This window comes from Nyctibius grandis, chromosome 25 (genome assembly GCF_013368605.1).
Source record: "Nyctibius grandis isolate bNycGra1 chromosome 25, bNycGra1.pri, whole genome shotgun sequence".
Classification (NCBI taxonomy): Eukaryota; Metazoa; Chordata; class Aves; order Nyctibiiformes; family Nyctibiidae; genus Nyctibius; species Nyctibius grandis.
Genome location: NC_090682.1, coordinates 5,340,973 through 5,353,497, shown reverse-complemented (window position 1 = coordinate 5,353,497; position 12,525 = coordinate 5,340,973). Strand labels below are relative to the sequence as shown.

General features: G+C 59.9%; 1 protein-coding gene across 1 annotated transcript; it reads right to left on the bottom strand.

Moving 5' to 3' along the window:
* Positions 1 to 1,457: 1,457 nt before the first annotated feature.
* On the bottom strand, positions 1,458 to 5,241 carry THY1 (Thy-1 cell surface antigen). Its single transcript, XM_068418310.1, has 4 exons — positions 5,159 to 5,241; positions 2,856 to 2,935; positions 2,384 to 2,719; positions 1,458 to 1,700 (listed from the first exon to the last, which is right to left on the bottom strand). The coding sequence occupies exons 2-4, from the start codon at positions 2,890 to 2,892 to the stop codon at positions 1,588 to 1,590; spliced, it is 486 nt and encodes a 161-aa protein (XP_068274411.1). The 5' UTR covers positions 2,893 to 2,935; positions 5,159 to 5,241; the 3' UTR covers positions 1,458 to 1,587.
* Positions 5,242 to 12,525: the final 7,284 nt, after the last annotated feature.

Genomic DNA, 12,525 nt, shown 5'->3' with positions numbered 1-12,525 from the left:
TCAGCAGCGAGCCCGAGGAGCTGGGCACAGCCAGACCTCAGCAGCACTAGACAGCAAGCAAGCAGGCAGGGATGGGCAGGGACCGGGCACGGGGTGGGAGGCAGCTCGCGGCGTCTGGAGAAGAGCACGGAGCAGGCTGCTCGGGGGGCTCGGAGGGGCTGGGGTTCACCCCACGGACCCGGGTGCTCCTGCCTGCATCTTCCCCTCTGGGGCATCGGGGCAGGCTTGGGCTGGCGGATGCAGGCTGTGCTCAGCATCCCTCTCCCCACTCTCGCCGACCCCCCGGGGAGGTCCTGGCCCCACTGAGGCGGTGGCCAAGAGCTGGGCTGCCCTTCGGCCCTTTTCTGCTCTTAAATGGAGAGAGAGGAATGCTGAAAGGGAGGAGGGAGAAGGGAGGGGGCACATGGGCTCCGCCCGGCAGCATGGTGGGACTGGAGGAAGACTGTGCCGGAGGAAGGCTGCTGAGCCTACCCAGGGCCAGGCACTGGGACGTGTGCCATGAGGAAGGATCAGGGCCCCTAGATGTTCCCTTGGGACAGAGCAGTCCCCACGGAGACCTCGGGATCCCTCTCCCGTAGGGGAGCCCCCTCCCCACCAGCCTGCCTGGATCCAGCTCTGGGGGCCGCAGGAAGGGGAGCAGGGGCGAGGGCAAGGCTGTGGCTAGCTCAGAGAGGCTCTGCTTGCCTCCACTGCAAGTGGGTGCTGGCAGCAATGCTCTCGTCACAGCTAAGGGCCGGTCCCCGGGGAGAGCAAGTGGTGTCTTGGGCTCAGGCAGCCCAGAGGTACCAGATGATGTCTGGAGGAGGCCTCACTTCCAGCTCAGCTGTAAAAAACAGGTTAGGAAAAACTTGTTGCCAAAGCACATTTGCAGTGAGCCCCCTCCCAGGACCCCAGAAGAGCCCTAAGGAGGCAGGGGCACTTGACGGGTGTCTCCTAGACCTGCTCCCCTCTCTCCTTCCAGCCTGGTCAGGTCCAGCATCACCCCACGCCTCCCCTGCTCCCTCTGTCTCTTCCCTGCTTGCTCAGAGACAGGACTCGCCTCGTGCCCCCTTCCCAGTCGCAGCAGCTCGGGGTGACTCGGGGCGAGAGGAGCAGGCTGAGAAATCAGTAAGTCCCCTGGCTGGCAGGCAGGGATGCCCAGCACAGGGACCCCTCCGCTCGCTCTCGCATCATCTCTCTCTCTTACCTGCCAACGCAGCTGTCTTCCCCCAGTTGGGAATAGGCAAACCCCAGAAGTTAAAGGAACGGGAGGAGCGGGCTGTGCAGGGCTGAGGCTCCAGTGCTCCCAGCACGAGCAAACCAGCCAGCCTACCGAGCGGGGAGGTGTGACGGGAGAAGGGAGGCTGCCCAGCAGAGCCACCATGCTCGGGAGCAGGGCGTGTGTGCGTGCGATGGCGGGTCTGGCACGGGACGGTGGTTAGCGTTAGATATACGGCTATATAGAGATAACACAGAGAGAGGTTTCGCTTGTTCCGAATGATTCAGCTTCTCTTTCCAAGGGCTGCGTTCTGGCGGGGGAGGCAGGTTCGCTGGGGTACTCGGTGTGTGCGTGCGTGCGTGTGTGCGTGTGTGCGCGTGCTTTTCCTTTCACAGGGACACGAAGTCCACGGCTTGCAGGAGAGGCAGGGAAAGGAGAAGCAGCAGGAGCCACGAAGTGTTCTGGATCAGGAGGCTGAAGCCGGCGCATTTCTCCAGTTTGTCTGTGGGGACAGGGAACGGGGAGGGAGAGAGGAGCCGTGATGAAATCCCTCAGGAATGGGGATCAGGCTGGGTGTTATAAGGGGCACTGGGACTCAGCTTCTTGCCTTTCTCTGCCACAGAAATGCAGCCAGTCCCATCCTGGCCCCTTGCCTGTTTCCCCTCCCACCTTGTGCCCGTGTAGCAGCAAAGCTGTTGGAGGCACGGAGACCCTGGGAAGCATACTCCTGCCTGTGCCTGACTGAGGTGACAAGGGGGTGGGCACCAGGCAAGACGAAAGGCTCTGCAACTGCAGGACTGCTCCTGCGGGACCTAAGTGTGGAAAATCCCCACCACGCTCCCGCTCCGCACCACGTGCCTCTTCAGTCCTTCACCAGCAGACTTGTCCCCTCTGCTGGGACAGACTAGGAGGTATCACCTATGGGAGGGCACCTGGGCAACGCACCCGAGGCAGGGCCCAAGAGAGGCAGGGGTAAGCAGTCTGAGATGGGGCAGAGCGAGGCCGTGTGTGGGGCTGCCTGCTCTGCTTGCAGGAGGAAGGGCATGTAAGGGTTTGGAAACATTTATGGGGCTCAGGGAGGGTTTGGGGACGCCATAGGGGGTTGTGGTTTTCTCTGCTGGCCCTGCCAAGCCAAGGAACAGGTAGGAAGGAGGGACCAAGGCCAGGCGCCGCTGCCCGTCTCACCTTTGATGACAGTGATGTTCTTTATCTGGTTGCCGGTGTAGTCGTTGGTGGCCTTCAGCTCGCACATGTAGACACCCTCATCGCTGGTGGTGAAGCTCTGCAGGTAGAGGCACACCAGGTTCTTGTGCATGGTGACGTTGGCTCGGCTCCGGTAGATGTTCTCGGAGACGCTGATGGTGCTGTGGATGACGTGCTTCCTGTTGTCCTTGGTGATGCTGAACTCGTAGGTCAGGGGGTTGCTGGTTTTGTTCTCATAGTGGCAGTCCACGCGGAGGCTCTGGCCCAGCAGGCAGGCTCTCAGGTCCTTGATCATCTGGCACTGGGTGGCCTGGAGGACTGGGAGAGGCAAGCAGGGGTTGGACAGGGAACAGCGAGCCCAGGGGATGCCCATGCAGCCTCCTGGCCCTCGCCCGGCTGCTCTGGGCCGAGCTCACCGGAGAGCAGGGAGGGGATGCGTGTGTGCTGGCTGTACCTGTCAGGATGACAGCGATGCCGACGGTGGGGTTCATCTCTCCGCTGTGGTGTCCGGCGGTGGCTGTCACTGAGAGGAGCCTGGGCAGGGAGAGAGAGAGGCGGTTAGCCAGGCCATGGCCCCGGCACACAGATGCAGGCGCCCGGTGGTGCAGACATGGGCACACACGGCACAGGCGGGCAGGCTGCCTCTCCTCGCGCAAACGATGCTCTACAGCCCGCTCCTCATCCTGATGTCTGATTCACTGCACAGGGACCGGCTGCCCCTCCAACGAGCTAGGGAACTGGGCACTGTGTGTCTGGCCAGCATCACCTCTCCACATCCCCACGTGACACCAGCCACGCTCTCTTTTCCCTGTCCGGATCCCCTGCAGCACATTAAATGAGCGTGGCACAGACCTGCAGCTACCTGCAGCGGGGCCCGAGTGCACTGCCTTCCCCTCCTTCTGCCCCGCGCCCAGGCTGGGTGCCCAGCCAAGGGATGGGCAGGAGAAATCAGGATGCGCCCCGGTGCCTGCGCCCCTCCCTCGGCACCAGGCCTGCCAGCCCCCCTGCGGCTCCGCGGGTGAGCTCAGCAAAGATGACTCATTGTGATGCAGTGAGGGAAAGGGGCCAAGAGCAGCGAGAAGGAGGGACACGGCAGCTGGACAGGGAGCCAAGACTGCCCAAGGATGGCACCAAGTCTCCCGGGGCTGAGCCAAGCCTGCCCGGCCACAGGGTGGAAGGGTTTTGGGGCGGCAGAGTCCACCCTCTGGGTCCCTGACCCGGTGCCCGTCTCTCTTCAGGCTGCCTCCTGGTCTGTGTGGGCAAGGGGCCCACGGATGTACCGTCAAAACCCCAGGGCTGCTGACAGTCCAGCCCAGCCGGGAGGAATCAATTAAAGGTTTGCAGCCCAGCCAAGTAGCCGCATGGGGAATCCAGCCGCAGACATGCGGAATGGAGGGAAAGGGTGGGGGAGCAGCAGCAAAGCAGATGCCGGGGCTGAAGGACACACCGAGCGCCCTGCAGTCGGTCCTCCAGGCTGGGGATGTGCGGCCAGGTCCAAGATGGGGAGGTGAATTGTCACCCCTTTGGGACTCCAGGCTGGCAGAGGGGAGAGCAGACCCCCAGTTTGCTCCCTCTGAGCCTGGCTAAGCAGCCAGGGAAGAGCTAGGAACTGCCTGCACCGCAGCCAGATGGGTGTTTCTTTTTAGCATTTTTTGGGTCTTTCATATAATATTCTAGGAGGAAATACCAAACCCATTTGCTCACTCTGAAGCTGTGAAAGATCTCTCTATCCGCAACCCCAAACCCTGGCCAGGAAGAAGAATTCCCTTCTGTTTGGTGTTGACATCCAAGGGGTTGCAAATGGGGGCACAGGCATGATGGAGAAGACTATCTGAGTCTCCTCAAGGATCCTAGAAACTGGCCCCTGTCTCTCGCTGCGTCGTTTCCCAGCTCCGACCCACTCCTCTTTGAATGTCCTGGGACACTATCTAGGTCACAGCCAGGCTTTCCTCCAGAAAATCAGTGCAAACATGCTCCTAGAGAGGGGGGCTTCCTCCTATATATGTGCAAAAGCGCTCAGATCTTCTATGCTCTGGGTTCATGAGCCCCCGGATCCCTTGTACCCCTCCCCTCCTCCTGACAGTGGGGCCGGGAGTAGAGCTACCCTGGTAACTCTCGCTGCTGCGTGATCCCAGGGGCTTTGCGTGGGGACAGGACTCAGAGGACGGTCGCATCAGAGCTGCTCCAGCCCTCGCAGAGCAAAGCTTTCCGGCACGGTCTCTGTCCCGGGGCCGCAGCACGGTGGTACCTCTGTGCCCACCATTGTGACAAGCTAAGGGTGACAACCGGGCTGTGGGGAAGAACAAAGCCAGAGCGCTGCGCTGAGAGGAACGCGGAGCCGCGGGAGCCTGGCTGCGCTCGGGGGTGCCTGCAGCAGAAGCGGGGCGCACGGGGGCTGCGGGGTGCGGGCGTGCAAGGGAGAGCGGGGCGGGTGGCATCTCCCTGGGCCCGGCGAGGGGCTGCGAGCTGCCCCCCTTGCAGGCAGCGGGCACGCGTGGGGCAGGGCAGGGTGCGGCGCAAGGGCGGGATGCCGCAGTCCCGGTCCCGGGGCACCGGGACCCACGCGAAAACATCCAGAGCGTCTCCCTCGGGGCCGAAGCAGCCCGAGCATCCCGCCGACAGCCCCCCCCGCCCCGGCCAGGGGCGAGAGGCTCCCCCGGCCCCGCCGCCCCACCCGCAGGGCCGCGGGGAGCGGAGTCCGCAGGGCGGAGCGGGGCTGCGGGGCTGCGCGGGGCTGGGCGGGGGGCCCGTGCCTACCTGCCCGGCGCTGTCCGGTGCTGCCGCCCGCGGGGCCGCCGGCGCTGTCCGGTGCTGCGGCCGCTGCCCGCGGGGCTGTGCGCGGCGCGGCGCTCCCGCAGGTTGGGAAGGGCCGGGCGGGCGGCCCCAGCAAATCAGTGCGGGGCGGCGTCACGCAGGCTCGGCCCCCGGCCCTGCGGCGCGGCGGGGCGGGCGGGGGGGGACCCTCCGCGGCGGGGCCGCCCACGCCCCCGCCCCGGGCTGCGGCCGCCGCGGCGCTCGGGGAGGCTCGGCCCGAGGCTGGGGCACGCACCGGTGCGGGGGGTCTCGTTCGGCCCCCGTGTCCCTCCCCCGTTCCCCTCTTTGTGCAGCGGGGAAGGGCGGCAGATCCCCATTGCCATGGGAACAGCCCATTCTGCAGAAGAGCTGCCGAGCCCCCTCCTCCCAACGCGGGGGTGTTCTGCCGGGAAAGGAGGGTGCTCCGGGAGCGGGACTTGGGCTTTGCTGAGGAGGGGGGAGGTATTCCCCCTGCCCAGATATCTAGTGCTCAGGTGCCCAACAAAGCCAGCCTGCACCAAGTCACCAAATGCCCATGCAACACAGGTCTTCTCCACAGGGGAAATGGTGGCAGGAACAACAGGAGACACAGCTGAAGCTCAGTCTGTGATGCCACTGGCCACAAGCCTTAAGTTTTAGGCCCAGGGCTGGTGGCAGTGAGGATGCAAACCAGGGCTTGCTCCCCACAGGCTCCCGCCACTGCGTGGTTGGGAAGGGGCTGAGCAGAGCTGCTTCTGCACAGGGAAAACGTCTTTGGACCCAGAAAGCAGCCTGGCAAAAAGACCTCTTTCCTGCTCTTGGAGCAAGGTGGAGATGACAGGAGAGAAGGGCAGCATCAGGGAACTTCTGTCCCTGGGGTTTGGGTCCCAAGACACCCCAGGAAGGAGCAGAAGCACGCAGGATGGCCTGCCCTGTCCTCACCTCCTCCCACACCCCCTGGCCGGGCTCTGCAAAAAGGGCTGGCACTGTGAAAGTTGATATGAAAAGTCATATTCTGCTCCAGCAGAACCTGATCTCAGGTGACATTCGAGTGCTGAGGTTTTGCAAGCTGGCTGTGCAGCAGGGTTTTGTTAATCCTACAAAATCTTGTCTCCGGCTGCTCACTCACTACATGGGCTGCGGGTGTGCTGCCCCGAACAGGGCTGGACACCCAGGCTGGCTGGGGGGCCCACGATGCCCAGGGAGTGTGCAGCAGGGTGCCCAGTGTGCTGCCATGAGGAGGCAAAGGCCTGACGCTATCTGTTGTGGCAGCTGGGCATCGAATGGACCCAGGCTGCTGGAAGCAGATAAGTGCAACACAAGAGGTGTGTTGCCACTTTGTCAGGGTGCAAAAAATGCAAGCACAATCTACATCTAGCCCCACATCTCGACAAGCTGTGTCTCCTCCACAACGAGGGAATTCAAGCTCGAAGGACTGGCTTTTGGAGGCATGCAGTTGCCCAAGTCCCATTGCAAGAGATTTCAGCTCCCTTTAAATGTCTGGCAGCTGGTGCTGTGGAGGCAGGCGTGATTGTGCAATTTCTGGGCAGCGCTGGGGGCGAGCATCCTGCCTAAGTATTTGCAGAAGGCTCCTTGCAGAGGTTCTCCAGCTGGATAGTCCCTTCTCTGCAGATTGCAGTCTGGCTGCCATCCACAAGCCAGAGAAAATCTGTCCCCAAGTCACACCTAATGCAGAGGCCTCCAGATAGTGGCCAAAGGAAAAGAGAAGGGTGGGGAGGAGAAAATCTCATAATGGCAGACAGATAGATAAATAGAGAGCGGGGCAGGCAGCATTTGCAGTGGCAGGTGGCAGGTGTCAGGCAGAGAGGCAGACAGACAGACAAGCACAAACAGGGGCAAGGAGGTAGCCAGAAAGACACAGTGCAGCACAGCGGTGCAGACGCCAGCAGGCGTGGGTCAGTGTGGTAGGACAGACAGACAAGCAGGCAGAGGCAGGACACAGACAGCCCTCCTAGGAGCTCAGGTCAGCTGAACTGCTCCTAGCTCCTGTCTGCAGAGAAAGCCAGGGCACGTGGGGGGTCCTTCTGCTCCGCTGGAGTGTGTCAGGGGCATTGGTGCTCTTAGTAGCTCAAGGACCATCCCCAGTAGCTGCAGGAGGCAGGCTTGGAGCAGAGGCACTGAGGGGAACCGTGACGCGGGTATCTGGTGCTGCTGCAGCAATTAAAACCTGGCCTTGCACAAGGACATCCTGCTGCAGGGGATGCCCTTCTTCTAGGAGGAAGGTGGGTGCACAGCCTTCCCAAGAGGAACATCTCCCCCCTGCCCTCAGCCTACCCCCAAACACGGGAAGGAGAGAAGAGCATCTCTCCCTCCTGCTCGTGAATCACTGCACAGCAACACAGTCTGGGTCCTGCTCAAAACGTGACGGCAGCATGCCCACGCTGCAGCCGGTCCCTGCCTGCAACCGTTTGCTCCCCCGCTGCGAATTGCTGGGGAGGGGAGAAACGAGGTCCCAGAGACCTGCGCTCCTGGAGAGAAACCCCTGGCATCCTCTGCAAGGCCCTTAGAACCAGGGAGTTACGGGATGGAGGAGCGAGGGAGGGCATCCGAGAATCAGTGCTATTGATCCAGCAGATCTGGCAGAGATCACAGCTCTGAGCTTGGCTGATGGAAATGCTCACCTGTGTCGCAGCGCAGCGCCTGCCCCTGCACGTCCCCACTCTGCCTGGCAGGCTGGCCAGGCCCCCGAGCTCCAGGGCACGGGGGCTGCCAAGGATTCATGCTTCTCACTGCGCTAAGCCAAACCCAGGCCCTTCCCACCCCGTCTGAGGGACAAGAAAGGGAGGCTGCAGAAGAGCTTTGCCCTTGATTGGAGAGCCAGAATGGCCCCTGGGAGCCCAGCGAGGCCCCATGGATGCTATATGTAGCATGGCCCAGATACGAAGCCCCTGGGCTTTGTGGCACCGCTGCACAGAGCAGGGGTGGAGGAGACTGTGCTCCCCTCCTTCCTGCGTGCAGCACACAGCCACAGAACGCAGGGACAGGCAGGGCTCCTGCTGCGGCCCTGGCCTGGGCTCTGTGGTGCTCCGAGCAGCCGTGTCAGCCTAGCGAAGGAGGTGGCTGGCTGGCACAAAGCCCCAGCTCTGCCACGGTGGTTTACCCGCAGCGTGCAGGGCTCCGCCTTGGTGACCTCTACCTGTTTTATGGCTGTAGCCTGGGTACAGAGAAGCTCCAGAGACTAAAGACCTCAGTCTAACAGAGAGCGATCCAGTGCTGGGAAGTGGCTGTGAGGAATCAGGTCCCGTCCCTGCACTGACACGCCTGCCAGCAGGAACATCCCCCCTTCCCTCTGTTCCTGTTTGCCTGCACGCTCCGGCTAGCAGCAAGTCCTGGCTCTGTGCTCACACGCAGTCATGCAAGAGGGCCCCAAACGGGGGATGTTGTGCCCTCCTGCTTGTCGCGGTGGTTTGCCTTGAAGGGAGGCTTCTCTGGGAGGCTGCCAGCAGTGGGTAATCACTGCAGTATAGGATCTCCCATAGTAAATCCCTGCTTCATCCAGCACGGGTACCTTTCCACCCTACTGGGACGTGGGAGGCACGAGGCAGGATCCCAGCAGTGCAGCTCTCCTCCCAACCACAGCAGAGCAATTCCCTTTGCAGTCTGGTGTCCATCTGGAGGAGCAGGCGACCAGCTCAGTCTGCCTCTAGCCCTTCCTTCCCAGGGCCACTAAAATCTTCCTGTAAGAGGCTTGGAAATCCTTGTGGGAGCCACCCAGGACACGAGGAGCCAACTCAGTCTGGAAGAGAGGGGTGAATAAGGCACAGAGCTGTCAGCTTGCTCCATCTGCTTCCCAGACTGAGTGGGAGCGGTGCTTGGCTGCCTGCTCCAGCCTCCTCCTCACTGCCTCCCTTTGCAGCCAGCAATGCATCCTGCTGGCGCTTGACAGGGGCTGGTTTTTTTTTCCCACACAGCTGCTGTGATGAAAGAGCTGCTTTCTGCACCATGTCCCGCAAACCTGATCTCTGCTGAGCTCAGAGGGAGACTTGTCCCTGGGGAAAGGAGAAACATCTCCTGGTTTGGCAGATAACTTGTCTGCTAGCTCAGAGCTCACCCATCTACATCCCTTACCTGCAGGGTGAGTGGCCAGAGGGCCTGTATTCAGCCTTTTTGCAAGGGTGCCGCATCCCACAGGCTCTTCATATGAGAGTCAATGTGGACAGAGAGTTAGAACTGGGAAAAGATACCACTTCAGATGGTGAAATTCCCCTCTTCGACCTGCTGAACACCTTACCCTATGACACACCACACCCCCCGCCCCCTCTTAAGACGGCGATCAAGGGGAGTACCTATGGGGGCTGATGCCAGGTTGTGCAGCATTAGAAGCCCCAGACAGGCAGCTGGTTCCCAGAGCAACTTTAGACCCCTTTGTTTTGGGGGAATTTAGCTGTGTGGGAAAGGAGAAGCCCCTAGGGGCCTCCTGGGAAGATGCTGGACAGAGAAAGGGGTGTAGAGCACAGCACTGCTGCTACACTCCCCATCCCCAGCATAACTTCCTCCTCTCTGGCTCAGGAGAGATGAATAATGCAAGCTACAGAAAATGGAAATAGCTTCTCTGAATTTTCTCCTCCTGCCTGCTGGGCTTTAAGGAATAGAAACTGTTTATTAGCGTTCCTTATTTATGAGGAAACCATCAGGCCAGGGTGGTTAACTCTCACCACGCAGGTTCCTGCGGATAGTTCCAGAGGAGAAGAGCCACTGGAAACAGCCGCCTGCAGGGTCCCCCTGTGCTCCGAGCCAGCCGGGAAGCTCCTCGCTCTGGAGAGAGGCAGGTTAAAGAAAGGCAGGCAGGTTTGCTCCTTTCAGACCCAGAACAGAGCTCGGTTCCACGTTGAGGCTGGAGGGCGTCAGGAGGCCTGGCTCTCCCGCTGGCAGCGCTGGAAGGGCAGGGCTGTCGCTGCAGCACACACAGTGCTCCCCTTTAGCAGCCAGCCAGCTGCTCCCCACACTTGGGTTTGTGTCATCGGCTCCAGCGCTCGCTCATCTCCCCCATTGTTAGTGGGGACAATGGGAGCGTGTACCCGGGTGAGCGAGGAAGGGCTTCCCCCTGCTCCCTGCCTTCTCTGCAGCAGATACGAGCCCGCAAGCCCACACTGCTGGCATCCCTCCTGCCCCCAGGACACCAGAGCGCCTGGGCAGAGGGGGAGATGGCACTGCCCGCCTAGAGCCTGATGCTGGCTCTCCTCAGAGGCACTCAGCAAGCCCTGCTCCCTGCATTACCCTTCTTCTCAGCATCAAGCCACAAACACCAGCATCCCTCCAGCTACATCTGGCCACGCAACCCGACTTGTGCTGTCCTTACTCACTCAGCGATTCCTCCCAGTCTGTAATGACAAATTGTTCAGAGCAGAGCAAAATGTTCAAGCGCTTCACAGGCAGCTTTTTACCCATTGTTGTCTGCTTCTGTTTGCTTAGGAGCCTGGAGAACCTCATGTTTCTGGGCTTTTGAGGCAGAGCTAGGAAGGCTGAGTCCCCCATCCCCATCTCTTCTAGTCTCCTTCAGGGACAGGAAGTGGGTCACTTCTGTGCATCGGTTTTGTCACAGAAAAACATGTCCTGATGAAACTCCTTCCTTTTTTTGTCCAGGCCGACCCTCTGATTTAAAATACTGCTCTCTAGGAGACAGATTGCTGATAAAGACCGCACAGTCAAAAAGAATCACTGAGCTTTTGTAAAGAGAAATGCAAAGCCATGGGTTAGTAAAAGTTAGAAATGAAAAGGAAAGAAAAACACCGTGATTGTAGCAGCAGAGGGGTTACCCAGGCACCCGCCCACTGGTGTGAGCGCTCTTCAATATACTCGCTGAGTTGCTACAAGCACCAAAGCAGCAGTCAGAAGCCTTCCAGCAAACAGTCACGATCACTGCATCTGTGCTGTACCACAGAAGACTGTTTCTAAGTGATACAACATCAAATGTCTGACAACGCTGTTCTCTTTGGCCTTTTTCCACCCTACCGTCCCTCAAGGCAGGCAAGAGGGCCCAGCCTTAGCCCAGCACGAGCCTCTTGCCCTATAATACTACAGCTCTCACAGGGACCTCCCCAGGTGTTTTGACACCTTTGGAGCACCAAAGACAGGCACTTCCAGGGAGCCAAAGTTTGCTCAAAAGCAGGGTCCTGCCAGGGAAAAGCAACACTCAGCCAGGGCTCTGGGCCTGCAGGCCAGGAGCAGCACAGCCTTCAAAATCCAGCACTTAACCAGAGAGAGAGAAGGAGGTGAAAGACTTGATGGGATTTTGCCCAGCTACAGGCTTTGCTTCGCCTCCGAGGTGGTAGAGCAGAATAAAAGAGGCTGCGGCTAAAGGGCACCTGCCTTTTACCAGGGAAGTAACGTTACGGAAAGGGCTGGAACTCCCACGTTGTGATAAACACAAACTCCCCCCAAGGGAGTCCCACTTCCAGGGCAGACAGGGTGCCCAGCAGGCAGCAGTCCCAGAGCTCTGCCCCATAAAATGTCCGCTGTAATACTGCAACATCACCCATCTGGGCAGCACCTCGTGATACCTGAGATTCCACATGGAAGCACCTAGGACAAATACACAGCAACTTCGTGACAGCAATAACTGCAAATGATGTTGCAAAGGTAAAAAAACATGTAGTACAATTGTATTAGCACAAGAAATGAACAATTGGGTATGAAAATTGCTAAGAGTATAACACAGAGCTTGAAACAGCATTTTATTGAGGCCACAAAACAGAGTAATAGGAAAAGGACAAGTCACAGATGCTACTTCTGGACAGAAATTAAAATGCTTTTCTGAAAGCTGGGGTCAAGCTGCTTTCTCTGCTGCAACAGTGCTGCAATAAAAACAAATATATTGAGAGGCAAAACCACCACAAAATCTCTACTCTAGGGAATGTCAAACACCCTAAAAGAACAGTTCTACTAGAAAAAAAACCAACTTCAATGTACTGGGATACCCCATTCCCCACAGCTGCACACCGGGCACAAAAACAAGCTGCCAAGGAAGCTGCCAACAGAAAATCCCTACGCTGAAGTATCTGATGACAACCCGCACGACCCCAAAAAAACCCTCCTACTTCAGCTCCTCTCACCACAGCGACGCGCAGCAGACGTCCCGCCGGGGCCGGAGCCGGGCCCGCAGCCGGGCGCCCTGGGCAAACGGAGCTGGGCATGCAAAGCGGCGGCCAAAGAGGCTGCGCCCCTGCTTACAGGGGGCTTGAGCCGCCGCCTGGACTGCAAAGCGCCCGGGACTGGCCGGGCCCTGACTTACAGGGCAGCCCTGGTCCCAAAGGCCCGCGGAGGCTCCTTCTCTCCGCTTCAGGGGCACCCTGACCCGCACCCCGCTAACGGGGCCGGTCGCCCCACACAGG

Coding starts and splice junctions, on each gene's coding strand:
- THY1 (XM_068418310.1), bottom strand. CDS start 2,892: ATGAACCCCACCGTCGGCATCGCTGTCATCCTGACAG. Junction 2,720..2,855: donor CATCGCTGTCATCCTGACAG/GTACAGCCAGCA, acceptor TGCCTCTCCCAG/TCCTCCAGGCCACCCAGTGC. Junction 1,701..2,383: donor GAACATCACTGTCATCAAAG/GTGAGACGGGCA, acceptor CTGTCCCCACAG/ACAAACTGGAGAAATGCGCC.